This window comes from Pogoniulus pusillus, chromosome Z (genome assembly GCF_015220805.1).
Source record: "Pogoniulus pusillus isolate bPogPus1 chromosome Z, bPogPus1.pri, whole genome shotgun sequence".
NCBI lineage: Eukaryota > Metazoa > Chordata > Aves > Piciformes > Lybiidae > Pogoniulus > Pogoniulus pusillus.
In genome coordinates, this window is record NC_087309.1 from 40,135,787 (window position 1) to 40,163,055 (window position 27,269).

General features: G+C 46.4%; 1 protein-coding gene across 6 annotated transcripts in view; it reads right to left on the reverse strand.

The window, feature by feature from the left end:
* MCTP1 (multiple C2 and transmembrane domain containing 1) overlaps positions 1 to 27,269 on the reverse strand; it is a 411,441-nt gene that overhangs the window by 68,181 nt on the left and 315,991 nt on the right. For all 6 annotated transcript variants that reach the window (XM_064140769.1, XM_064140771.1, XM_064140772.1 and 3 more), the window contains exon 16: positions 15,630 to 15,749. In XM_064140769.1, the coding sequence (XP_063996839.1) occupies positions 15,630 to 15,749 (120 nt within the window). The remainder of the gene's footprint in view (positions 1 to 15,629; positions 15,750 to 27,269) is intronic.

Here is a 27,269-nt window from a genome sequence, read left to right on the forward strand (position 1 = left end):
ACGCTCTAAGAACATTTAATGGGCTTCACTGCGTGGTTTGACAGTCATCTGGCAGGGGGAGCAGAGAGAGCTCAAAGCTTTCTGCTTTGAGATGCAGAAGTGAACGTGATTCTGTGGGTGCTCAGGAAACACAAGGTGAACTTTCTGTATTACACTGGCAATCATTCTATAAACCCCCTGTATTTTCCTGACTTTTAGAGGTGGCATACATCAGGACAGTTTTACACTGATGTTGCTCCATGCCTAACTCTGTATTCTTGGATGACCTCTTATGCTGGAGGGGTTTCAAAGTTGTGCAGATGTGCAGCTGAGGAACATGGCTCAGTGGTGACCTGGCAGTGTTGGGTTAAGGGTTGGACTCGATGCTCCTACAGGTCTTTCCTAATCAGAACAACTCCATGATTCGATTCTTTGGGGGATTTTGCTGTCATACCAAAGGCAAAAGTTCTCAGAAATACAGTCACAACAAAGTCAAGGATTAAAAGTCAACGTGGTAGTGCCCTTCTTTTAACACCTTGTGCAAATGGTCCAGACACTGTCTAGCTGGAATACAATGACAATTAGACCTATTTTTGCTATACTTTCATAGCAGGAATGTAGTCCTCAGCTAGAAACTACTGCTGGCAGAAGAGGACTTCCAGACTTCAGCCACAACCCCCCTCAGTACTGCACAGGCAGTGGGGATATGAAGTGTTGCAAAGGCATGTAGATGTGGTGCTGAGGGACATGGTTTAGTGGTGACCCGGCAGTGCTGGGTTAGTGGTTGGCCTTGGTGATCTTCAGTCTCTTCCAACCTAACTGATTCTATGATTCCCTGAAACACTTGGTGTTCTGTATTCACCTGCAGATCAAACCCTTTCAAACTAAGAGCTCCCACACTTTTAAAAACATAATGTGAAGAAACATCAAAAAAAATCCCAAGTCATTAACTTCTTTATTTTGTTTATGTGGTAACTCAGTTTTTAATTTGCAAGACAAAAGGTAGCTAAAGCCAACACTTTCCTGGTGGGGCTGATTGGTGTAGTGAATGTGCAGCAAAGTGACTGTGCCCTGGGAAGAAAATGAATGGACTTCACGCAGAAGAGCTCTTAAAGCTGCAACTGATTTGAGGCTGTGCAATCATAGAATCATAGAATCAACCAGGTTGGAAGAGACCTCCAAGATCAGCCAGTCCAACCTAGCACCCAGCCCTAGCCAGTCAGACCGTGGCACTAAGTGCCTCATCCAGGCTTTTCTTGAACACCTCCAGGGACAGCGACTCCACCACTTCCCTGGGCAGCCCATTCCAATGCCAATCACTCTCTCTGGCAACAACTTCCTCCTAACATCCAGCCTATACTTTCCCCAGCACAACTTGAGACTGTGTCCCCTTCTTCTGTTGCTGGTTGCCTGGAAGAAGAGACCAACCCCCACCTGGCTACAGCCTCCCTTCAGGTAGTTGTAGACAGCAATGAGGTCACCCCTGACCCTCCTCCAGGCTAAACACCCCCAGCTCCCTCAGCCTCTCCTCAGAGGGTTTGTGTTCCAGGCCCCTCACCAGCTTGGTCGCCCTTCTCTGGACACGTTCCAGCACCTCAACATCTCTCTTGAATTGAGGGGCCCAGAACTGGACACCACACTCAAGGTGTGGCCTGACCAGTGCTGAGTACAGGAGAAGAATAACCTCAATCATACATGAAAGCTGGGGAGGGCATGTAGCACCAAGAGGCAACTGTTTGAAACTAGAGCAGGGCAGATTTAGGTTAGACATTAGAAAGAAGTTCTTTACTACGAGGCTGGTGGAACACTGGAAAAGATTGTCCATGGAAGTGGTAGAGACCTTCAAGATCAGGCTTGATGAGGCTCTGAGCAACCTGATCTAGTGAAATGTCTTCCCAGAAAGGATTCACAGGTACTGGAACAGGGTGCCCAGGCAGGTGGTGAAATCACCACCCCTGGAGGTCTTTAAATGATGCATGGATGTGGTGCTGAGGGACGTGGTTCAGTGGCAGAGGCTGAACAGCAGTGGTGAGATTGTGAGCTCTAGAGGAGTGGTTGGACTTGATGATCTCAAAGGTGTCTTCTGACCTCAACAGTTCTAGAATTCTGTGCTATGATCTTATGAGATCACTTCAGGATGGGTGAACCAAATGACCTCTAGAAGTCTCTTCCAACACAATGCTTTCTATGATTCTGTACTTAGCATCCTTCCTAGGGGAAAGGAAGATCCTGGTGAGATGGACACATTGTAAGCATCCTTCTTCCCATTCCCCACTTTGTCTTTTTCAGTGTAGAAATTTCCAGAGGACATATAAATACAAAAAATAAATCTGAGCACACATCTTGGAGGGCTACATTAAAGGTACCCACAGAAGTTGGTACAAAATCTCAAAATGAAAGCTTTTCTTTAACAAAAAGTTGTTTTTCTGCTGCTCTCAAATTCTCATCCTAAGTGTGTCCAGCTCTAACTTTTAACAGAAGCAGACTAGGAGTCATCAAAGCCTGCTTCTCAAAACAACAACAACAACAAAAATCTCCATTGAAATTAAAAGATATATTGTGCCATTTTACATCACTCTTGCAAGATTAATAATATCTATATATATTCTGTTTCACAGACTCATAAGAATTTGTGTATGGCACATTAACTCCCAGCTGCTCACCACCGTTTTCCATGCAACTTGAAACTTTCAAGAGGAAATTAGCTGTTTAATATTTCCTTAAATGCTCTAAGTATTAACTATAAATGCAGGATGTGAACCGAAGTCATTAACCCTCCTCTCCACAGGGGTGTATATGGCAGAAGAACATTCATAGGTAACTCCAGCCATGTGCATTGTTCTTCTATTAAATCTTTAATTGCTTAGGAAAAACAAAAACAACCAACTTAACAAATAATAGAACAAAAGGAGAGAAATGTTGGTTCCTTCAGCTCAGGGACTTGGTGAGTGGAGACAAGGAGATCTTGAGATCAACCCCTCAAGCACAGATCATAAACTCCAAGTCCTCTACCTGAGCAAGGTCATGCCTCAGCAGGCTGCCCAGGACCATGTCCAGAAAGGTTATGAATACCTTGACAGGTGAAGACTCCACAACCTCTCTGGTCAGTCTGGTCCTGGCTGTAACCACACACAGTGGAAGTGCTTTCTTGTGCTTAGATGGAATCATATGTGTTGGGCCTATTGGTACTGTCCTGTCACTGGGAACCACTATGAAGTGTCTGTCTGTCTCTTGACCTAGGCAGACTGCAGAAGTGGGCTCAGGAAAACCTCATTAGGCTCAACAGGGCAAAGGGCAAGGTCTTGCACCTGGGTCAGGACAACAATCCTGGCTGGAGATGATGAGATTGAGAGCACCTCTGCAAAGAAGTGCTGGGAGTGGGAAGCTGGACAGGAGCCAGCAACTGGCACTGGCATCTCAGAAAGCCAAAGGCAGCCTGGTCTGCATCCAAAGCAGTGTGGCCAGAGATGGAAAAGGGGCAGTGTGTGGAAGCTGAGGCATAGGAAGTTTCATTTAAACATGAGCAAGACTTCTTTCCCCATGAGGGTGACAGAACACTGGAGCAGGCTGCCCAGGGGAGTTGTGGAGTCTCCCCTCTCTGGAGATATTCAAAACCTGCCCGGACATGTTCCTGTGTGATCTGGTATAGGAGATTCTCCCACGGCAGGGGGGGTTGGAGTCCATGATCTTTCGAGGTCTCCTCCAGCTCCTGACATTCTGTGATTCTGCCAAATAGAGAGAGGGGATCCTGTCCCTCTGCTCTGCTCTGAGGAGACCTCACCTGCAGGGCTGGGTCCAGCTGTGAGGCCAACCAGAACATGAAGGACTTGAAACTTTTGGAGTAGGTCCAGAAGAGGGCCACAAAGTTGATCAGAGTGCTGGAGAACCTCTGCTGTGGGCACAGGCTGGGTGAGCTGGGGCTGTACATCCTGGAGCAGAGAAGGCTGCAGGGAGAGCTTAGAGCTGCATTTCAATAGCTGCAGGGGAGCTGCAGGCAGGCTGGGGAGGAACTGCTGAGAAGGGCCTGTGGGGCTAGGCTGAGGGGCAGTGGTTTGGAAGTGGAGCAGGGCAGAGTTAGGTTGGACATCAGGAAGAAGTTGTGCAGAGTGAGGGTGGGGAGACCCTGGCCCAGACTGCCCATGGAGGTGGTGGAGGCTCCATCCCTGGTGACATTCAAGGTCAAACTTGATGGAGCCCTGACCAACCTCATCTAGTCTCTGCTGACTGCAAGGGGATTGGACAAGATGACATTTGAGGGTCTCTTCCAACCCAATGCATTGTGTGATTCCATGATTCGCCTGCTCAAATCAGGGACTTACACACCTAACATAGGTTCCCCTATAGCCTCACCTTATGGGCACCTTATCTTCCTAACAGTCCTCACTCCTCAAGAGAATCCCATAGGTATAAATCCCAAGTCTCGTTATTAAGAGCTGTGCAGCCAGTTGTTGACCTGCCAGATGTGCCCACTCCTATTCCAGTCCTTCCTCCTCAATGGTAAGACCAAGGAGAGGAAACTTGGACTCTCGGTTTGCTATCTATTGGTAAAGGAAGAACAAGAACTTGTAGTGTCACTAGAGGAGATCATATGTGCCTGTTAGAGCAGCTAAGTCTCATGGCCCAACAGCTGAGAGACTGTCACAGTTTGCCCTAATTGTGGTAGTCAGGCTTGCATACAGAGGAGAAAAAACCCAAACTGATAACTATCAGGTTTCATTTGCAATATGACACACTCCAACCACACAGACAACTGTTTCATCTCAGGGAAGGGAACAGAAGCAGCTGGAGAGTAGGAACATTTTTAATCACTTTGAGGGATTATCTGACCATTCCTTAAGTTAGACAGCTCCAGCAGGCAGTCAGAACACAGCCTGAAGTAGAAAAACAGGGGGGAAAAATGAAAAAAATGAAAAAGAAAAAAAGTATTTCCCCCACTAACTTCAGGCAGTTCTAATGAGTGAGACTTATGCTGAGAAACAGAAGCGAAAAGGAAGCCCCCAGACATCAGTGCTGCCATTTCCTCCAAGCTATGAAGGTGGGGGATTTTTTGTACAACACATTTGAAAACATCAAAATATTAAACAGCTTCTTGAAAGGTCTGAAAAGAAGCTTTAAAGCCCAGAGCACTTTGTTAGTTTGGGTATGTTGGGAAGTCTTTCAATTACAGCTGCGTGGGATGAACTTTCTGTTCATCCATCCATTGTAAAATGTAATTTTAGGGTTCCCAGAGAGTCAAGGCTGCTATGAGACAAACTAGTCCTGTGCTCTCTCTCCATCTTTGTTCTCTCCAAGCATCCCAAGTGGTCTATCAATATGCCATGCTCTGCTACCTTGTACCTGCCATGGGCACAGGGCTGGCAATGTGTAGGAGCAGTGCTCTATCCTGGTGGTGTGAGCCAGACCAGAGCTGTTTCTGCTCAGTGCTGCGAGTTCCTAGCTCAGGCTCTGCTCCCTGAGGCACTTTCTGCATTTCAGGGCAGCTTTGCACAGCCAAGGGCTGCTTCTAGCTGATGGGCAGAGTTCCTGTCAAGGCCTGGGTGCAGAAAGGCTGTGACTTGGACTTGTTCCTGGGCACACCAAGGGCATTGCCACCTTGGGAGGCAGGAAGGCAGAGGTGGCATCTGTGGGAAGGAGCAGACAGGACAGGTGACCCTCAACTGCTCCACAAGGGACTGCAGCACCTGGATAGCATCTACAGGAGAAAGCTGAGGGACCACCAGGATCAAGACTCTTCTTCCCTGGCTGATATGCCAGGGGGACTCTGCCTCTTCTGCCTTCCATCATGATCTCTGTGTTCTTGAATCCAGTTTCAGAATCCAGCTCCTGAATCCAATTCCTATCTGCTGCTGAGTCCAGGCTGGGATTTGCTTAGTGCCTGTTCCCAGCACCACTGGTGCCAGTGCTGCCACCACTGCCATCAGGGGTTGGGTTCCATGTTAGTTTGAATCATAGATTCATCAAAACAACCACGTTGGAAGAGACCTCCAATATCATCCTGTCCCACCTAGCACCCAGCCCTATCCAGTCAACTAGACCATGGCACTGAGTGCCTCATCCAGGCTTTTCTTGAACACCTCCAGTGACAGTGACTCCACCACCTCCCTGGGCAGCCCATTCCAATGCCAATCACTCTCTCTGGCAACAACTTCCTCCTAACATCCAGCCTAGACCTCCCCTGGCACAACTTGGGACTGTGTCCCCTTGTTCTGCTGCTGGTTGCCTGGGGAAGAAGAGACCAGCATTGTTCTTCTTTCCATCCCAGATGGTCCAGTTTCTTTCCCACTTCATCAGCCTCTCTCCCTTCCTCCCTCCCTTTCTCTTCCCTTTGGGAAGCAGAGGGGTTCATGGAAAGCCTCTGAAACTCATCTGGTGGCCAGCTCAGCCCTCCCTGCTCCTCGTCACATGAATCCAGCACTGGTGACAAGAAGCAGTGGAAACAAGGAGTGTCAAAACCTCTCCTCTCCCTCAGAGAATGTGAAAAAGATGCCAGGGGAAAAAAAAAGGCAGGGGGATATATCAAAGCAGTAAGATCCACTCAGATCCTAATCTTTTGTGCTTTCATGGTGATGGTTTCAGATGAGCAAGGCAGCTGCACTGAAAGTGAATTATTTTTTCACACTTAGGAGTACAATTGTGAGGAAGTGAATAGAACCTTGGAGAAAGCAGCAAATCATCTCCGGGCACAAATGTTACTGCGAGATTCAGAGGGAGGCATTAAGACTGACATTTTGGTGATCTTTTTCTTGCTTCCCACTGGAAGGAAATATTTATTATGTGATTTTTTTTTTTTTTTAATATATCTGCCACATGACTCAGTGCCAGAGGTACACTCATTTTAGGTCAGTTCTGAATTCTCACAGACTGATTTAGAAAACTGTCCATTAAACCCACATCCATCTATATCTGCTTAGGCCAACACTTAATGCAAGAGCTTTTATTTCATAGCATCACAGACTGGTTTGGGTTGGAAGAGACCTTTCAAGCTCATCCAGTCCAATCCCCTACAGTCAGCAGGGACATCCTCAACTAGAGCAGGTTGCTCACAGCTCCAGACAACCTGAACCGCAATGGTTCCAGGGATGAGGCATCTGGTGTTAACCAGCACCTCCAGTGCCCTTTCTGCTGGGCAGTTTCCAGCCACTCTACTCCAAGCCTGGAGTGCTCGTGGGGTTGTTGTCACCCAAGCGCAGGACCCAGCCCTTGGCCTTGTTGAACCTCAAACCCACTGACTTGAGCTGTTTAGACCAACCTATGCAGAATCCTTTTCAAAGCCTTTCTGCCCTGCCGCAGATCAACTTGTCAATGACACTGATGAGGGCACAGAGTGTCTGCTCAGCAAGTTTGCTGATGACACCAAGCTGGGAGGCTTGGCTGATACAGCTGAAGGCTGTGTGGCCATCCAGAGAGACCTGGGCAAGCTGCAGAGCTGGGCACAGAGGAACCAGGTGAAGTTCAACAAGGACAAGTGCAGAGTCCTGCATCTGGGGAGGAATAACAAACTTCACCGGTACAGGCTGGGAGGTGATCTGCTGGAGAGCAGCCCTGTGGAGAGGGACCTGGGGGTCCTGGTGGATAACAGTTATCCATAGCACAGCAATGTGTCCTTGTGGCCAAGAAGGCCAATGAGATCCTGGGGTGTACTAGGAGGAGTGTGTCCAGCAGATCAAGGGAGGTTCTTCTCCCCCTCTACTCTGCCTTGGTGAAACCTCATCTTGAATACTGTGTTCAGCTTTGGGCTCCCCAGCTGAAGAAGGACAGGGATCTGCTGGAGAGGGTCCAGCAGAGGGCTAGGAGGATGATTAGGGGACAGGTGGGCATGGCTTATGAGGAGAGGCTGAGGGACCTGGGGCTTTTTGGTCTGGAGAAGAGAAGACTGAGAGAGGATTTGATAAATGCTTGTAAGTATCTGAGGGCTGGCCAGGAGGAGGGGGACAGGCTCTGCTCACTGCTCCCTGTGATAGGACATGGAGCAATGGGTGTAAGTTGCAGCACAAGAAGTTCTGCCTCAACACAAGGGGGAACTTCTTTACTCTAAGGGTCACGGAGCTCTGGAACAGGCTCCCCAGAGAGGCTGTGGAGTCTCCTTCTCTGGAGCCTTTCAAGGCCTGTCCTTTGTGATCTGTGTTAGATAGGATTGTCCTGCTCTGGCAGGGGGGTTGGACTCAATGATCTCCTTGGGTCCCTTCCAGCCCCTAACATCCTGTGAACGCTGCCATCCAATTCATGATGCACTCAATATGCTGACCTATATCGCCGACAAAGTTGTTACACAGGGTATTACTGCTTAGAGACACTACAGTGGAAACTAACTCTTCCAAGTTACTTTTGAAGGTCTTAGACTGAAGTAATTTCCACAGACATTAAACAAAGATTCACAGATTCATAGAATGATTTGGTTTGGAGGGTCCTTGAGGATCATCTAGGTCCAACCCCCTGCCATGGGCAGGGACACCTCCCACTAGTCCAGGTTGCTCAAGGCCTCATCCAACCTGGCCTTCACCACCTTGAGGGAGGGGGCATCCACAGCCTCCCTGGGCAACTTGTACCAGGGTCTCACCATCCTCATTCTCAACAGTTTCTTTCTCCTGTCCAGTCTCAATCTCCCCTCTCCCAGCTCAAAGCCATTGTCCCTCATCCTGGCATTTCCAGCCCTTGTCCAAAGTCTCTCCCCAGCAATCCTGGAGCACCTTCAGGTACAAGAAGGCTGTTCTAAGGTGCCCCTGGAGTCTTCCCTTCTCCAGACTGAACAACCCCAACTCTGCCAGCCTGTCCCCATAGGTAGGGTGTTCCATCCCTCTGATCATCTTGGTGATCTCCTCTGGACCCTCTCCAGCAGCTCCGTGGCCCTCTTACACTGATCACAGAATCATAGAATCATAGAATCAACCAGGTTGGAAGAGACCTCCAAGATCATCCACTCCAACCTAGCACCCAGCCCTATCCAGTCAACTAGACCATGGCACTAAGTGCCTCATCCAGGCTTTTCTTGAACACCTCCAGGGACGGTGCCTCCACCACCTCCCTGGGCAGCCCATTCCAATGGGAAATCACTCTCTCTGTGAAGAATTTCCTCCTAATATCCAGCCTATATGGCACAAGACAAAGAGTCTGTGGAACATTTTCCTCCATGAGCTGTCCCTTCCTCTGCATCTGTGCTGTCACTCACAAACATAACGTTGTGCACGCAACTCCTGACTGCACTTGTGTAGTGTTAACCAAGTTTAAAAATGTATTTATCTTTTTGTCTTATCATTCAGTTGAGGATTTCAGAGGTAGCTTCCAAAGGCAGACAATATTCCTAACATAAGTCTTCAATGATAATGCAAAGTCTTCACCGAGGCACACAAAGAATCTCTGGGGACCTGGGAAGCAAAGCCAGATCATGTGAACCCTGAAGCATCCTCTAGCCACTAGGAAATGCTGCTTAATTAATTTGGTTAATATTTACACTCTGCATAGGAAAACAGAAATATTTAAATCACTTCTAATCTAATGATACTGTGCTAATGACCTGAGCTAAGGACTTGTGATATTACTGAAGATTTGTGAGTTAATTAGAACGGCATCCGGTAAAGTCTGCAGATCACTTCACAGAAGACAGATGCTCACCATGAGGATAACCAAGCTGCAGTGATTAAAAATGAGGTCCCAACTTAACTTGCGATAAACCTAAACAAAAAATGAGTAATTAACCAAATATTTGGGATGCACAGGCTCTGTTCATGTAAGCTGTATCGCTTGGTCTGAAGCCATCTCAGCAAGAGGGATGTTTTCAGAGCAGTATCTGGTGTCCTCAACAGAGAAGCCATCAATAGCTTCATTATTTAGTTAGAAAAGTTACATGACCCAATTAATCTTCACAGGCAGGTGGTATTTCGGGGAGAAGTGAAGTGTATTGCAGCTCACAACTCAAATCTCTCCTTTCACAAGGGATTTCAGTGACTCATAAAAATCTTCAGGTTGAGAGGCTTTAAGCATTTCAGGCAGCAGGAGACTAAGGGCTGTGATTAAAATAATGCATCTTTTAAATCCTGATCATAGACTTCTTCCACATGTAACAACCTTTGGGATTAGGGAATACCTCTGCCATCCCCACCCTTAATTTTACATGACCCTTGGAAGCACAACAGTCTTAGTGATGCAGATAGGTGACACTAGGATCAGGATTGTATCAAGTTTCTCTGGTCAATAGCAACTGCAGTTTCTAGACCTTATGGTCATGGAATCATTCAGGCTGGAAGGAATCTCCAATCTCCTGCTCAAAGTAGAATCAGCAATGAGTTTACATCAGGCCACCCAGAGCTTCAGCTATTTAGGTCCTAAAAGCTTCAAACAGCAACTCACAAAATTTCTGGGCCATTGCAGAACAATTGTTTTGTTTGGAAAAGCTCTCTAAGATTATGGAGTCCAACTGTTGCATCAACACCACCATGTCCACTAAATCATGTCCCAAAGTGCCATTTCTAGACATATCTTTAACACTTCCAGGGATAGTGACTGCACCACCTCCCTGGGCAGCCTGTTCCAGTGTCTGACCACTCTTGCAGCAAAGAAATTGTTCCTCATGGTCAACCTAAACCATTCCTGGAACAATTTCAGGCCATTTCTTTGACTTATTTCACTTGATACTAGGGAGAAGAGACCAAGCCTCGCCTTACTGCAACCCCCTTTCAGGGCAGTAAGGTCTCTCCTCAGCTTCCTCTTCTACGTGCTGCACAACCCCAGTCCTCTCAGCTGCTCCTCTACAGACTCTTCACCAGAGTGAAGACTCTTCACCAGCTTTGTTGCCCCTCTCTGTACACGGTCCAGCAATTCAGTGTCCTCCATGTAACAATTCTGATGGCAAGAAAGGTTCTCCAGCACGAACCTCTTTTGTTTCAAATTACTCCAGTTGCCTTTTCCACCTCACTGTGAATAGTCTGGCTCAATCTTCAAGCAGACCTTCTTGAAAGCAGTAGAGGGCTGCTGTTCAGATCATAGAACCATCACAGAATCACAGAATAGGTTGAGTTGGAGGCACCTTAAAGATAATCTTGTTTGAGGTCCCCGGCCATGGGAAGGGACTCCTTTCAATAGCTTGCTTCAAGCCTCATCAAATCTGGCACCATATGCTTCTCTGGACAGCCTGTGCCAGTGCCTCACCATACTCGTAGCAAAGAGTTTCTTCCTTACATGTAAAGTCACAGAAAGTCTTCTCTTTTCCAGGTTCTTTGAAGCCCATGTCCCTCAGTTTCCTTTGACAGGGCAAGTGCTCAAGTGTCCTCACCATCCTGACAACACTCCACTGCAGTCACTCACATTAATCCATGTCTTTCTTGTACCAGGGTGCCCCAAAATGGACACCATTCTGGATGCATTCTATCAAGGGCTGAGCAGAGAGGATAATCAACTTGCCCAGTCCAATGTTTCCTGTTAATGCAGCCCAGGGTTCTGGAGGACCTCTTTCCTGCTGGGGGTATGCTGCTGGCTGATGTTTATCTTGCTGTCTTCCAAGACACCCAGGCCTATTTTGGACAGCTATTTCACAATCAGCTCCCACCCGTATCATAGCAATTGCCTTCTTATCCCCACAAAGCATAGAAACATGGAATTGGTCAGGTTGCAAAAAAAGAGCTTTAAGATCATCAAGTCCAGCTGTTAACCCAGAGCTGCCAGGTCGCCACTAAATCATGTCCCTCAGCAACTCATCTCTGCCTCTTTGAAACACCTCCAGCTTGGTCCAGTATTTGAGAACCCTTTCAGGGCAGAAACCTTTCCTAACGTCCAACCTAAACTGCCCTGGGGCATCACTAAATTATATCCCTAAGTAACACATCTACATGTTTTCTGAACACCTCCAGGAATGGTGGCTCCACCACCTCCCTGTGCAGCCTGTTCCAATGCCTGACCATTACTTTCAGTGAAGGCATTGTTCATAAAACACAAACTAAACCTTCCCTGGTACAGCTTGAGGCCATCTCCTCTTATCCTGTCACTTGTTACTAGAGAGAAGAGACCAATCCTAACTTGGGTCCAATCCTCTCTTCAGGGAGCTGTAGAGAGCAGTGAGGTCTCCCCCTCAATCTCCTCTTCTCAAGTTTAAACAATCCCAGGTACCTCAGCTGCTCCTCAGCAGATCTCCTCTTCAGACCCTTCACCAGCTTTGTTGCCCTTCTCTGGACCTGCTGACACCCCTCAATGTCCTTCTTGGAGTGAGGGGCACAAAAGTGAACCCACTACTCAAAGTGTGGCCTCACCATTGCTGAGTACAGGGTGACAATCACGGCTCATAATGCACCCCAGGAGACTCTCTGCCTTCTTGGCTACAAGGGAACATTTTTGTTCCATGGATTACTTATTGTCTGCTATGACTTGAAGGTTCTTCTCTGTGGAGTTGCTTTCCAGTAAGTCAACCCCTAATGTACACTGGTGCATGGTGCTGTTCTTCCCTAAGTGCAGGACTCTATACTTATCACTGTTGAACCTCATGAAGTTCCTTTCCTCCCAACTCTCCAACTTCTCCAGGTCTGGCTGAATGGCTGCACAGCCTTTTGGTCTGTCAGCCAGTCCTTCTAGTTTTGGATCATCCACAAACTTCCTGAGAATACGGTGAAGATGTTGATCAAAACTGCACTTTAATGTCAGATCACAGAATTGTTAGGGTTGGAAGGAACCAGTTCAAACCCCCTTGCTATGGGCAAGGATACCTCACACTAGATCAGGTTGCTCAGAGTCATGTAAAGCCTGGCCTTAAAAACTTCCAGGGATGAGGCTTCCACCACCCTCATGGGCAACCTGTTCCAGTGTCTCACCATCATCATGGTGAACAACTTCTTCCTAGCATCCAATCTGAATCTCCCCTTCTCTAGCTTGGATCCATTCCCCCCAGTCCTTACACTGCCTGACACCCTAAAAAGTCTCTCACCAGCTTTCTGTAACCCCTTTCTATGCTGGAAGGACACAACAACGTCACCTTGGAGCCTCTCCAGACTCTCTCCAGACTGAATAGCCCCAACTTTCTCAGTCTGTCTCAATAGGAAAGGTGCTCCAGCCCTCTGATCATCCTTGTGGCTCTTCTCTGGATGCATTCCAGCATGTCCATATCCCTCTTGCAATAGGGGCTCCGGAACTGGATGCACTACTCCAGGTGGGGTCTCACCAGAGTGGAGTAGAGGGGGAGAATCACCTCACTTGACCTATTGGCCAAGGCAGCCCAGTGTCTGGTTGGCTCTCTGGGCTGGAAGTGCACACTGGTAGCTCATGTTGACCTTCTTGTCCACCAATACCCCCATGTCCCTTTTGTCAGGGCTCCTCTCCAGCCAGTCACTGCCCAGCCTTTATCACTGCTTGGGATTGCCCTGATGCAGATGCAGAACTTGCACTTGCTCTTGTTGAACCTCATGAGATTGGCTTGTGCCCAACTCTCTAGCTTTTTGAGGTGCCTCTGGATGGATCCTTTCCCTCCAGCATGTTAGCTGCACCACACAGCTTGGTGTCATCAGCAAACTGGCTGAAGGTTCACTCTGTGCCACTGTCCATGTTGCTAATGAAGATGTTAAACAAGGCTGGTCCCAGTACTGATCCTTGAGGGACTCTGCTCATCACTGGCCTCCACCTGGACATGGACCCAGCATATCAACTGGTCCTGCACACATGGTGTCACCCAAAAACTTGACGGGAGTGCACTCTGCCTGCTACTCCAAGTCACTAATAGAGATATTAATGGGACAGGTCCTTGTGCACTGTGGTACCCCACTTCTTACCAACCTCCATTAAGCACTGTTCTCCAGGACCAACTTCCTAACTCACTTTGGCTTTTTTAATACCCATCAAATTGCCCATCATGACAACCCAGAAAATACACTGCTTTTGGAGTGCAAACACTGATACAAACATAAACCTCACAAAACTTTGCAATAGAACACAGGCGAAGTTCTAAAACCATGCAGATACAGAAAAACTGACCACAGCTTCTCATATGTGCCTGTAAAAGCTTGAGACATGTTTTTATTGTCTGTTACTTGTAAATGTTTGGTACTTTCCATCCCAGCTAGAGGCACTGAATTAAATGATGGCATCAGATGAGGAGAAGTAGTTGAGAAAAGGAGAAAAATTAAGAGAATGAGAAAAAAATAAGAAGAGAAGAAGAAATTAAGAAGAAACTAAGAAAAGAAAAATAAATTGAGAAAAGCAAAAGAAATAAAGAAAAGGAGAAGAAACTGAGAAAAGGAGGAGAAGTTAAGAAAAGAGACTAAGAAAAGGAGAAGAAATTGAGGAAAGGAGGAATTAAGAAAATAAACTATGAAAAGGAGAAGAAATTGAGAAAAGGGAAAGAAATTAAGAAAAGAAGAAACTAAGAAAAGGAGAATAAATGGAGAAGAGAAGAAATTAAGAAGGGTCTAAAAAAGGAGAAGAAATTGAGAAAGAGAAAAGAAAATAAGAAAAGAAGAAACTAAGAAAAGGAGAATAAATGGAGAAGAGAAGAAATTAAGAAGGGTCTAAAAAAGGAGAAGAAATTGAGAAAGGGAAAAGAAAATAAGAAAAGAAGAAACTAAGAAAAGGAGAATAAATGGAGAAGAGAAGAAATCAAGAGTATAAAAAAAGGAGAAGAAATCGAGAAAAGGAAAAGAAATTCAGAAAAGAAATTAAGAAAAGGACAAGAAACTTAGAAAAGAGGAAGAAATAGGGAAAAAGAGAAGAATGTGAGAAATAAATTAGGAATAGGAGATGAAATTGAGTTAAGAAGACAAAAAATAAGAAAATAAGAAGAAATCAAGAAAAGGAGAGCAAATCAGAAGAGGAGAAAAAACTGAGAAGAAAAGGCTTATATTAAGTTCAACGAATGGTAACATCAGTGATAAACTATGAAATCCAGTAAAATGTGATAACATTGTGAAACTGTTAACAAATTGAAATAATTTTAACCTTTAGCTTCAATATGTGAAATAAAAAAACCCCAAGCCCTTGCAACAGAAGGACACAGCGGCACAAAATGGATCTCAAACAATTTGCCATCTCCTGACCAGTGAAGCCTCTCATCTCTGCTCCCACACAGACCAGATTCTCAGGGTAGGACACGTCCTGCCTCGTTTTTACATGACATTTCCAACTAAAACAGACACATTTTATTGGACAGCTGGAGAGAAAAAGTAAAAAATGCTGCAGGTGGGAAAATCATCCACTGAGCATTGTGGACTGAGCTGCTTTCACTAAGGTGTCATATCTGAACTCAGGTTAAGAAACTTTATCTAGTTTAAAAGACAAAGAAAGAAGAAACAAAGGAAAAGAAAGGGGAAAGGGGAAAGGCGAAAGGGGAAAGGGGAAAGGGGAAAGGGGAAAGGGGAAAGGGGAAAGGGGAAAGAAGAAAGGGAAAAGGGGAAAGGGAAAAGGGGAAAGGGAAAGGGAAGGGAAAGGAAAGGAAGGGAAGGAAAGAAAAGGGGAAAGGAAAGGGAAGGGAAGGAAAGGAAAGGGGAAAGGAAAGGGAAGGGGTAAAGAAAGGGAAAGGGAAAGGGAAAGGGAAAGGGAAAGGGAAAGGGAAAGGGAAAGGGAAAGGGAAAGGGAAAGGGAAAGGGAAAGGGAAAGGGAAAAGGAAAGGGAAAGGAAAAGGAAAAGAAAGGGAAAAGGAAAAGAAAGGAAAGGACATGCATGTGCCCAGTGCAGAGAAGACTTACTGTATCATGCTGCCTGTTGTCTTTGCCTGATACAATCAAGAAGTAGTTCCATGCCAGAAGCAGCAACAAAGCCAGTGGTATCATGTAAAGCTCGAAGTTCCAGACCACAAAAAGAAAAAGCTGGAAGACAGATCACAATTAAAATAAATGATTCAAATCAGCACTATATTAAACACTTGTGCCCATTTGAAACAACAGATTAAGACAATCCTAAAGAAGGCCACCTCTCCTAAGGTAGGAAAATTGTTCAGCCTCCTAGCTGACTGGCCACTTACCTGCATGAAACAAACCCTACACCTTCCACTGAACCTTAGTTCTTGGAAAAAGGAAAGTGATGTAGTCTGAGAGGAATGCTAAGTTGTTCTTTCATAAAATCCTAGAATCACAGAATGGCTCACATTGGGATGGAGCTCAGAGATCATCTGCTCCAACCTCCCTACCATGGGCAGGGCTGCCTCTAAAACAGACTCAGGTGCTCAAGGCCTGATCCCATTTGGCCTTGAACAAAGTGATGCAGAATAGCATAGCAGCAAGATGACAGTTTCAGAAATAAAAGGTGAGTTATTTCCATTACTGAAATAACATGCATGGAAGAAAGAATGTGGTTGTTTGGTAATGATCTACAATGATGTCACACAAAAGCAAACACCACAACTAAACCTGAACAGGTTGCCCAGGGATGTAGTCGAGTTCCCACTCCTGAAGACACTCAAGGTCAGACTTGATGTGGCCCTGGGCAGCCTGATCTAGCTGGAGGTGTCCCTTCTGAGTGCAAGAGTGTTGGACAAGGTGACCTTTGAGAGTGCCCTCCAACCTGATGTAACCTGAAAAAATCTTTTGCATAGAAAACTAGGTAAGAATGTCCAACTATCTCAATGAAAGCAGAGTAGAACAATACTGACTACAGAATCATCAAAAATGGGACTGAAAGGAATGCAGAGAAGCCACCTCAGACCACCAGTTTGAAAACTTTAGAAGTACTGAGGTGTTTCTTCAAAACACCCTGAGTGCTGACAGGTGGAGGATGGCAAAAGCATGGCAAAGTTGGGTCTCTCAGAAATCTGCACTTTCATAACTGGGGCTCCTCTCCATCACTGGGGCCATGTGGGGCACTGGGGCCCCATAAAATCTAAGAATTACAGAATTGCTTTGGTTGCAAGAGACACTTAAGATCATCAAGTCCAACTATTAACTCCACACTGCTAAGTCACCATGGCCCTCACCATGTCTGCACAGCTATTCAGTCCCTCTAGACTTAGTGCTATGGTCTAGTTGATTGGACAGGGTCGAGTGCTAGGTTGGACTGGATGATCTTGGAGGTCTCTTCCAACTTGGTTGATTCTATGATTCTATAGTAGCACTACCATTGCCCTGGGCAGACTTGGGCCAAGCTGTGACACCTCTTTCTGTGAAAAAAATTCTTCCTCCCTTAATGCAACTTGAGGACATTTCCTCTCACCCTATCACTTGTTACTACAGAGAAGAGACCAACACCCACTTTGTTCCAACCTCCCCTCAGGAGTGAGCAAAAAGTTCTCCCTTCAGCCTCCTTTTTTCCAGACTAAACATCCCCAGGTCTCTCAGCTGCTCCTCCCCAAGCCCTCTTCTCCAGACCCTTCACCAGCTTTGTTGCCCTTCACTGGACCTTCAGCCCCTCAATGTCCTTCTTGGAGCGGCCCATCCCTACTCTTTTCTGTGGAGCTCTGACAAGTTTCTAGTGCTAGACCTCAGTATCAGTTCTGCCAGCCCCATCAAGTGGTACAACACTGACTTTTCTGAAGCCTGGAGGCCCTTGTCAGATCCTCCAAACGTCTAGCAGATACCGATCCCTGATGGTGCTGGTACAACATCAGTGGTTGGAAGGAAAGAACTTACTTTGACTTGGGTGGGCTCAAACCGAAACCGTCTTTATACACAACATTCCATAGGGAAAAAAAAACCCCAAACAAAAAAAAAAAGGAAAAGCCTTTGCTTTATCCAGCTTCAGCCATAGTCTGGGTTTGCTTTCCTCCTCTGCAACAAAACCCAAGCATGAATTACACAAATTACACTACACACCACGACTGGATATACACAGAGGAATCCTGCTAAGCTCTTTTTGTCCAAATAGTTTGACTTTTGATCATGGTTGCTCTCTGTCTGGGCTTTGGGCTGCAGCTCTCTCTCTCTAACCCAACCTGCCGTCTTTGTGACTAATCCACCTGCTTCCTAACCACCCCAGCTGACCCTCCAATCTTCCTTGGGCATAAGGCAAGATCTGGGGTAAGGGAGAGGGGTTGGAGAAAGGTGAAAGGGCAGTTGGGAGCCCCTCCTGGGGACTCAGGTTTCTGGGAGGGCTGCTGTGTTTCTGTATTACCTTTTACCTTGTATATTTCTGTATATAACTGTATGTACTGTAAATATCTGCTTGTATATTGTGCTAAGCTGTAAAAATAAGCTTCATTCAACTTCCAGAGCTGCTGAATCTAGTCTGGGTGATTTTCAAAGTGTGAGGGGGCTGGGAACACCCAAACCATCACAGTTGTGCTTTTAAAACCTAACAAAACGAATGGTTCTGCCTCAGAACTAGAAAACTTAAGGAAATGCCAGCACCCAGATAAGGCAAAAAAGGTCTGACTTTCCCGAGTCTGCAAGATACAGACACAAAGATTAGTAAGATAAAACGTGAATTTAAAAAGCCTTAGATGGGTTTTTGTTTAGAGATGGATTTTAAAAGTCTTCTGTGGGGTTTCTGTTTAGGGTTAAACCAAACTGCTCTTATTAGGCACAAGCTCTCACCAGACACAGAAGAAAAATCTGTATTTTAGGGCTATGAAGATGATTAAGGGGCTGGAGCATGTGCCCTGACACCCCTGTGATCTGGGGCGTCAGGACTAGTCAGTCAGGACTGGGTTAGAGAACACTTGTGCTAAATTAAAACACACAAATCCAAGGGTCAGAATGGTTGCATCCATGAGTGCTAAGTGAAATGTCTGGTATTGTTGCTGAGCCTCTCTCCATCACTTTTGAAAAGTCCTGGAGAAGAGGAAAGGTGCCTGATGACTGGAAGAAAGCCAGTGTCACTCCAGGCTTCAACAAAGGCAAGAAGGAAGACCCAGGCAACTCCTGCCCAGTCAGCCTCACCTCCATCCCTGCAAAGATCATGGCTCAGCTCATTCTGGAGGCCATCTCTAACCACATGGAAGAAAAGAGGGTTATCAGGAGTAGCCAAGGTGGATTTACCAAGGGAAAATCTTGCTTGACTAATCTGATAATCTTCTATAAAACCATGACCTAACGGGCAGACAAAGGAAGAGCTCTGAATGTCATCTACCTTGACTTCATCAAGGCTTTTAATACTGTCTCCCATAACATGCTGCTGTGGATGACTCTGCTTTGGCAGAGGGGCTGGACTGGATGATCTCCAAAGGTCCCTATCCACCTCCACCATGCTTGGATTCTATGCCAGTACTATGAAGGCAATGCAAGTGAAGTAACCTTGTGGTGAGAGATGAGCTCACAAAACACAGATGGGAGAGAACAAGAATTATAGAATCATAGAATCATAGAATCAGCCAGGTTGGAAGAGACCTCCAAGATCATCCAGTCCAACCTATCACCCAGCCCTATCCAGTCAACTAGACCATGGCACTAAGTGCCTCATCCAGGCTTTTCTTGAACTCCACCACCTCCCTGGGAGGGAGATTCCCAGTATTAGACAAAATGTCTACATAAACTAGATGGTCTTTCAAGGTCCCTTCCAACCCATAACATTCTGTGTCAAAAAAGAGAAAACTCAAAATATGGTGCAGAGCCAAGAGAAAATCCAGGACTCAGTTCTTAAGCACAAAGCAGGGAGAGGGAGCAAAGAGAATGCTATGTAGAAACCTTCACAGATGAAGTGGAGGAAAGCCTATGTATCCATCCATAGAGGAAAAAAAACAACCCGAAAAGCCAAGGAATGCATCTAAAAGGACAGTTCTTGGACTTGCCCATGCCCTGTAGCATCCAGTGGAACGTAGACTGTATCTGGCATGATCTCTTCCAAGGAAATAATGGCTCTGGTTCTGTCTAAAAAAAGGATCCTCATCACTCCTGAAAAAAGCCAACTATTTTAAGGGAGGAGTGGGAGTCTCAAAGGTTATAGTTTAATATAGCTGCCACTTCTTACACAGAAGAATGTGAGTGAGGACTTTTTTTTTTTGCCTTCTCCCCCATGAGATCAAGACTTTCAAAGCCACAGGCATGAACTGGCCACTTACACCAGCGGATCAGCTGACGCCCTTAGTGAGAGGCACACGCAGGGAACGATCATTCAGGGAGGCACACGATGCTATCCCTGGTGTACAACACTTCAAAAAATAATTTAGGTTAGAATATTGAATGCCCCATTCTTTTGCAAACTACAGTATATTTAAAAAAGAAATCTCATCCAAAATGATTAACACTTCCTACTGTTCAGAGGGAAAAAAAAAAAACCCCAACCCTGCCCTTTCAGACTAGCAGCTGCGGATCATTAGCTTTCCAGTGATGAGATGTGTTTGATGAGTATTTTTCTTTCTAATTAAGAGATGAGATTCTCTATTTGACTCTCTCTTCAGACAGAAGTGAAGAGAAAGATTTCTGCCTGTGTGGAAAGGCCATATTCTAAGAGAACAATTATTTCAGATTTCTTTTTATCTACCTCCACCCAATTTCATTTCATTTTTTAACAGAACCCAGTTAGCACCCACAGGCTTCACAGCATTAACCCCCGAATTTCCCAGCTCTTTTTCCCAAAGCTTTTTCCTTCTGCTTCTATTCTGATCACCAGCAGAAAGGATCATGTCAAAAAAAAAGACTACTCCACACAGGAGACACTGACCCACATCTTCAGGTGCAGGAGAGAGCAGTACTGAGTGTAAGATGCTCCCAGATGATGTGTAGGGAGCTTTCCAGAACCTGCAGCCATGCAGCAACCTTCATATAAATGTGACCTGCCTAGCAATGAGGGAAAGGCTGTGGATGTCGTCTGCTTGGACTTCTGTAAAGCCTTTGACATTGTCTCCCACAGCATCCTCCTGGGAAATCTGGCTGCATGTGGCTGGGATGGGTGGACACTTCACTGGGTAACAGAATGGCTGGGTGATTGGACCCACAGACTGGTGGAGAACGGACTTGACTCCAGTTGGTGACCAGTCACCAGTGGTGTTCCCCAGGGATTGCTGCTGGGGTCAGTTTTCTTTAATGTCTTTGTCAATGGTCTGGGTGAGTGGATCGAGGCTCCCTCAGTAGGTTTGCAGATGATATGAAGTTGAGCAGTAGTGCTGGTAAGCTGGAAGGTGAAGAGGCTCTGCAGAAAGGACCTGGCCAGGCTGGACCAATGGCTTGAGGCCAAAGGGATGAGATTCAACAAGGCCAAGTGCCAGGACCTATTCCTGGGTCACAACAACCCCGTGAACACTCCAGGCTTGGGGCAGAGTGGCAGCAAAGCACCCAGCAAAAAAGGATTTAGGGGTGCTGGCTGATAATGAGCCAGTCTGTGCCCAGGTATCCACAGTATCCTGGCCTGGTTTAGCAATAGTGTGGCTGGCAGGAGCAGGGCAGGGATTGTGCCCCTGTACTGGGTCTGGTGAGCCCACACCTTGAGTATTGGGTTCAGCTTTGGGTCCCTCACTCCATGAAGAGTATTGAGAAGCTGCAGAAGAGTACTGAGGGGCTGGAGAGTGCCCAGAGAAGGGCAAAGAAGCTGGTGAAGGGTCTGGAGAACAGCGCTGGTGAAAAGCAGCTGAGATTGTTCAGCCTGGACAAAAAGAGGCTGAGGGAAGACCTTCTGGCTCTCTCCAGCTCCCTGAAAGAGGTTTAGAGACAGGTGGAGGTTGGGCTCTTGTCCCAGGTGACTTGTAATAGGATGCGCTAGGGGAGGTTTAGGTTGGACATGAGGAACAATTTCTTCTCTAAAAGGGGTGTTGAGGCCTGGCCCAGGCTGACAAGGACAGTGGCAGAGTTACCATCCCTGGAGGGGTTTCAAAGCTGTGCAGATGAGGTGCTGAGGGACATGGTTTATTGGTGGACATGGCAGTTCTGGGTTAAGGGTTGATCTTAAAGTACCTGAAGGGAGGCTGTAGCCAGGTGGGGGTTGGTCTCTTCTCCCAGACAACCAGCAACAGATCAAGGGGACACAGCCTCAAGTTGTGCCGGGGAAAGTATAGGCTGGATGTTAGGAGGAAGTTCTTGCTAGAGAGACTGATTGGCATTGGAATGGGCTGCCCAGGGAGGTGGTGGAGGCAACGTCCCTGGAGGTGTTGAAGAAAAGCCTGGATGAGGCACTTAGTGCCATGGTCTAGTTGATTGGACAGGGTTGGGTGATAGGTTGGAGTGGATGATCTTGAAGGTCTCTTCCAACCTGGCTGATTCTATGATTAAAGATCTCTTCCAATCAAAATGATTCTGTGATTGTACTGTGGTAGGAATTCTACATCCATAACTCACATGCTGTTTAACACAGGGCTATGCTCACGCTCTGAGGTTCCACGACACCATGATGTAGCTGGGCAGTAGTATCATCATCATCATCATCATCATCATCATCATCATCATCATCATCACAGAATCATATGAAGGCTGTTCAGATGAAATTGCTGCTGAGATGTATTTCAGAAACAAGCCGGGTGGGCTGTGAAGCACATCAAGTGAATCACAGCTATTCGTCAGACTTGTTTCTCTCACAACTAGTGCACCACGCTCAGATGAAAGAAATGAGGTGAAGCAGCACTGTGGGTTGGTTATCAACATGGAAAAAACACGACCAAAAAATGCCCAACCTAGGGAGAAATGCATTTTTAATTTGTTGAGTGTTCTTCTAGGTGTGAGACTCAACTGCCCTAACGAAAGCCACCACAGATGTTTCAGGACAGAAAAAGGCTCATTTCAACTGGGCTCAAGTAATTCACCCAGCCTGTGAAGATCTCATTATTATTTATCATGGAAGTATCTCCATTTTATTTTTATACATGAAATAAATATGACGATTGAGAGTAAAAACCTAAACCACAGTGAATTTGACTGTTCTAATTCCAGCAAAGAGAAAGAAGGTGCAGAAAAACCTCTAAGCTTGCTTCTGACTTCACTAAATCAGGTTCCTCAGCACCACATCTCCATGGCTTTTCAATCCCTCCAGGGATGGGGACTCCACCACTCCTCTGAGTGGCCAGTACCAGGCCTTGGCAACCCCTCTGGGGAAGAAATTGTTCCTCATGTCCAGCATAAACCTCTTCTGGCACAAGCTGAAGCCATTTCCTCATCTCCTATCACAGGTTTCTCAGGAGAAGAGTCCAGCCCCCACCTCTGCCCAACCTCTTTTCAAGGAGCTCACAATCAGAGAATCACAGAATTCCTCCACCTGGAAAAGGCCTTTAAGATTGACTCTAACCATTCTCTAACTCTACCAAGTCTGGTGCTAAACCATGTCCCACAGCACCACATCTGTGCAGCTCCAAAACACCTCTAGGGATAGAGGTTCAATCACCTCTGTCCTGGGCAGCCTGGTTTAGTGTTTTGAGAGCCCTTTCAGTGAAGAATCTTCTAATGTCCAACCTAAACTTTCCCTGGGGCAACCTAAGGCTATTTCCTCCCATCCTATCACTTTTTATTAGGGAGAAGAGACCAAACCCAATCTGTGGCCAACCTCCTCAAAGAGAGTAATGAGGTCTCCCCTCAGCCTCCTCTTCTCCACACTAACCACCCCCAGCTCCCTCAGCTGCTCCTCTCCAGCCCTCTTCCCCACCTTTGCTGCCCTTCTCTGGATGTGCTCCAGCCCCTCAATGTCCTTCTTGGAGGGAGGGGCCCAAAACTGATCCCAGTACACGAAGTGTGGCCTCACACCTGCCCTGCTCCTGCTGGCCACACCATTCCTGGTCCAGATCAGGATGCTGGTGGCCTTCTTGGCCACCTGGGCACTGCTGGCTCATCTTCAACCTCTGCTGACCAACATCCCTCAGGTCCTTGCTAAGCATTTTGCAGCCACTCGTCCCCAAGCCTGGAGCATTTATGGGGTTGTTGTGACCTAGCTGCAGGACCCAGGTCTTGACTTTGTTGAACCTCATACAACTGACCTTGGCTCATTGATCCAGCCTGGCCAGATCAACTGTAAGCAGCTTCACATAGCAAAAGTGAAGTGGAAATAAAGCTGACCATCTCCTCTGCCCCCCCTTGGATATTTACAAAACGTGGAATCTCTTTGGCCATTTTTTTCCCTTCCCCTAAGCATTTCCAACTTGCATTATTACAGCTGCATAGCTAGCACCCAGGTGAACATCAGAAGGATGAAAGATGATCCACTGAGGTCACAACCATATACAGAGCTTCTTGCCATTCTCAGAGCACCTCATCACGGATTTGTCCTCTCAGACTACTAAATCCAGACAAAGTGAGAGAAATTGATAGTACTTTTCCTATGAGCAATAACACCTGGCATCGGGTAACAGAAGTCCAGCTAGGACACCTGAGATCAAAGGCACAGCTGAGAATGTGGCTATTAGGTTCATGGAACCCTCATCCCATGTTAATGCCATGTTTCCCCAACAATACCCAACTGTTCACTCAATGACCCATGTCTTTGTTTCAGCAGCATTACCTAGCAGACTGGAATTATTTTCCAAGAGGAAAAAGTGCTACTAATGCCTGTCCCCAGATGGATTTTGCTTTGGTTTAAGATTCGACTCTTAGGTGGGCCTATTCTTTTTGAGCACAGAGGGGCAGTCACCAGCTGTAAGATCCAAGCCACTTTGTAATTCAGAGTGCTCAATTTTACTCTGTGTTTATCAAAAAGATGCACTTTGGGCCTCTTCCCATTGCACATACCCCATTTCCATGCTGGAAATCAACCCTGTCCTTCCAGATTTTAAGATTCCTAAAAAAAGATAACAATTCCCTTCTGATGGAAGCATTCTACTCAAAACACTGTTTCTAAAATGTACCTTTCAGGTCATCTTTTGCTATTCTTTTCCTTTTTGAACATATAGCTCTATGTCACTAACCCATGTTTATGTACCTTTTACACAAAAGAAAAATTGTAATCTGGAAGATGTTTTTTTTCTCCCTCACCCCTGCTACAAGGGTGGGGCTGTTGCAAGTGTAAATGTAGGCATCACTTCAGGAGATAAAGTGTTGACTTGAGAAGTCTTAGGGTCACAATATAAATCATGTTGGGTAACTACAGCTATTTATGGGTAATGGATTGCTCCCTTCTTCCTTAATGCTTGAATCACAGCACCATAGAACTGTTCTGGTTGACAAAGACCTCTAAGACCATTAAGTTCAACCATCACCCCACACCACCACAGCCATTAAACCACTGTCCCCAGGAGCCACAGCCACACATTTCTTGAACATCTCCAGGGATGGGGATTCCACCACCTCCCTGGGCAGCCTGTTCCAGTGCCTGACTGCTCTTGTAGAAAGAAATTGTTTCTAATCTCCAACTTAAACCTCCCACAGCACAACTTCAGGCCACTTCTTGTCTTGTCACTTGTTACATGTGAGAAGGGACTAACCCCCACCTCACTCCAACCTCAGCCTCAACGAACCCAGCTCCCTCAGCTGCTCCATATGGAACTTGTGTTCAAAGCCTCCATGTGCTAGTTTGAAGCAGGCTGGAATGTTTTGGTGAGAAGAATTAGATTACAGGCTGTGGAAGGAAAACAACGGTGATGTCTACTTCACCCATAGGCTTGCTGAGATGTATAAAAACAAAAAGCAAAACACAGATAATCACTCTCACTTCTGCTGCTGGTGAGCTCCAAGATGCATCTTGCTCTCTAACCTCACTCTCCATTTTGGCCTAATCCACTTTGCTTCCTAACCCCCTGGCCGAACCTCCATTCTTCCTTGGGACTGGGGTAAGGTTGAGAGGGGCAGGGGGAAGGTGCAGGGGTGGTTGGGAGCCCCTCCTGGGGACTCAGGTTTCTGGGAGGGGAGTTGTGTTTCTGTATTACCTTTTACCTTGTATATTTCTGTATATAACTGTATGTACTGCAGATATCTGCTTGTATATTGTGCTAGCTGTAAATATAAGCTTCATTCAATTCCCAGAGCCGACTGAGTCTGGTCTGGGTGATTTCCAAAGTGTGGGGGGGCAGGGAACACCCAGGTTCATTGCCCTTCTCTGGACATCTTTCAGCCCTTCAATGTCCTTCTTGCAATGAGGGGTCCAAAACTGAACCCAGTACTCAGGTGTGGTATCAGTTATGCCAAGTACAGGAACCCAGTCAGGGTAGGAAAGCCTACACTTGGCCAACTGTCTGTCAGAAGCAAAAAGGACAAGAAGAGAATTTTAAATCTATGAACAAAGGCTAAAATCTTGTGGTTAAAGGTATCAGGCAGCCTGATTTCCAAGTGATAAAAAGCAAAACCACTGATTTTTGGTTTGATAACCACCTGCATGCCTGGATCAAACAGAAATACTGGCTTCCACAGAAGAGTAGAGACACTTCCACAAGCTGTTCTGAAGGCTCATTTCACAGACTGGAACTCACAGTATCACAATATCACCAAGGTTGGAAGAGACCTCACAGATCATTACGTCCAACCTTTCACCACAGAGCTCAAGGCTAGACCATGGCACCAAGTGCCACGTCCAATCCTGCCTTGAACAGCTCCAGGGACGGCGACTCCACCACCTCCCCGGGCAGCCCATTCCAGTGTCCAATGACTCTCTCAGTGAAGAACTTTCTCCTCACCTCCAGCCTAAATCTCCCCTGGTGCAGCCTGAGGCTGTGTCCTCTTGTTCTGGTGCTGGCCACCTGAGAGAAGACAACAACCTCCTCCTGGCCACAACCACCCCTCAGGTAGTTGTAGACAGCAATAAGGTCACCCCTGAGCCTCCTCTTCTCCAGGCTAACCAATCCCAGCTCCCTCAGCCTCTCCTCGTAGGGCTGTGCTCAAGGCCTCTCACCAGCCTCGTCGCCCTTCTCTGCACACGCTCAAGCATCTCAATGTCCCTCCTAAACTGGGGGGCCCAGAACTGAACACAGTACTCAAGGTGTGGTCTAACCAGTGCAGAGTACAGGGGCAGAATGACCTCCCTGCTCCTGCTGACCACACCATTCCTGATGCAGGAAGTGTCTCTCACCTCATTGAAGGAATTCTGCCTTAAACCTTTACTTAAGGCTAATTCCTGACCTTTGGCTTCCATATCTACTTGGATGTTGTTGCATCAACAGATTGGTTTCTCTGATGTCCTAGCGGTGTCAGCTGCTGGCACACAGAAACCCCTGGCTGAGACTGCCCCTTCACTTGGAGATGTAATTAAGGTTGAATCAATCAATCTTTCTGGCTCTTCTGGCTTTGGTTTTGTTTTCTTTTTTTTCCTTAGTTCTTAGAAGTAACCTCATACACTTTAGGATGGGATTTTAGTCTGTGAAGAAGTAAAAGAAGCACCAAAGAACAGAATGACAGAAGAATCACCAAGAGGCAGGACCACTGCCTTCCAAGGCGATAACATCCATTCACTGAGCACTAACACTTGCAAACATTCCAATTTTCTAGTAGCTTCCTTAAATGTAGCTTTTTTTCTGCAACAGGAGTGATTTTAGAAGGTGCCACTTGACATCAGCTATCACTTGATATCAATTACCTAGGCCCAACATTGGCTTATTTTAACTTTTCAAGACCAAGACTCAA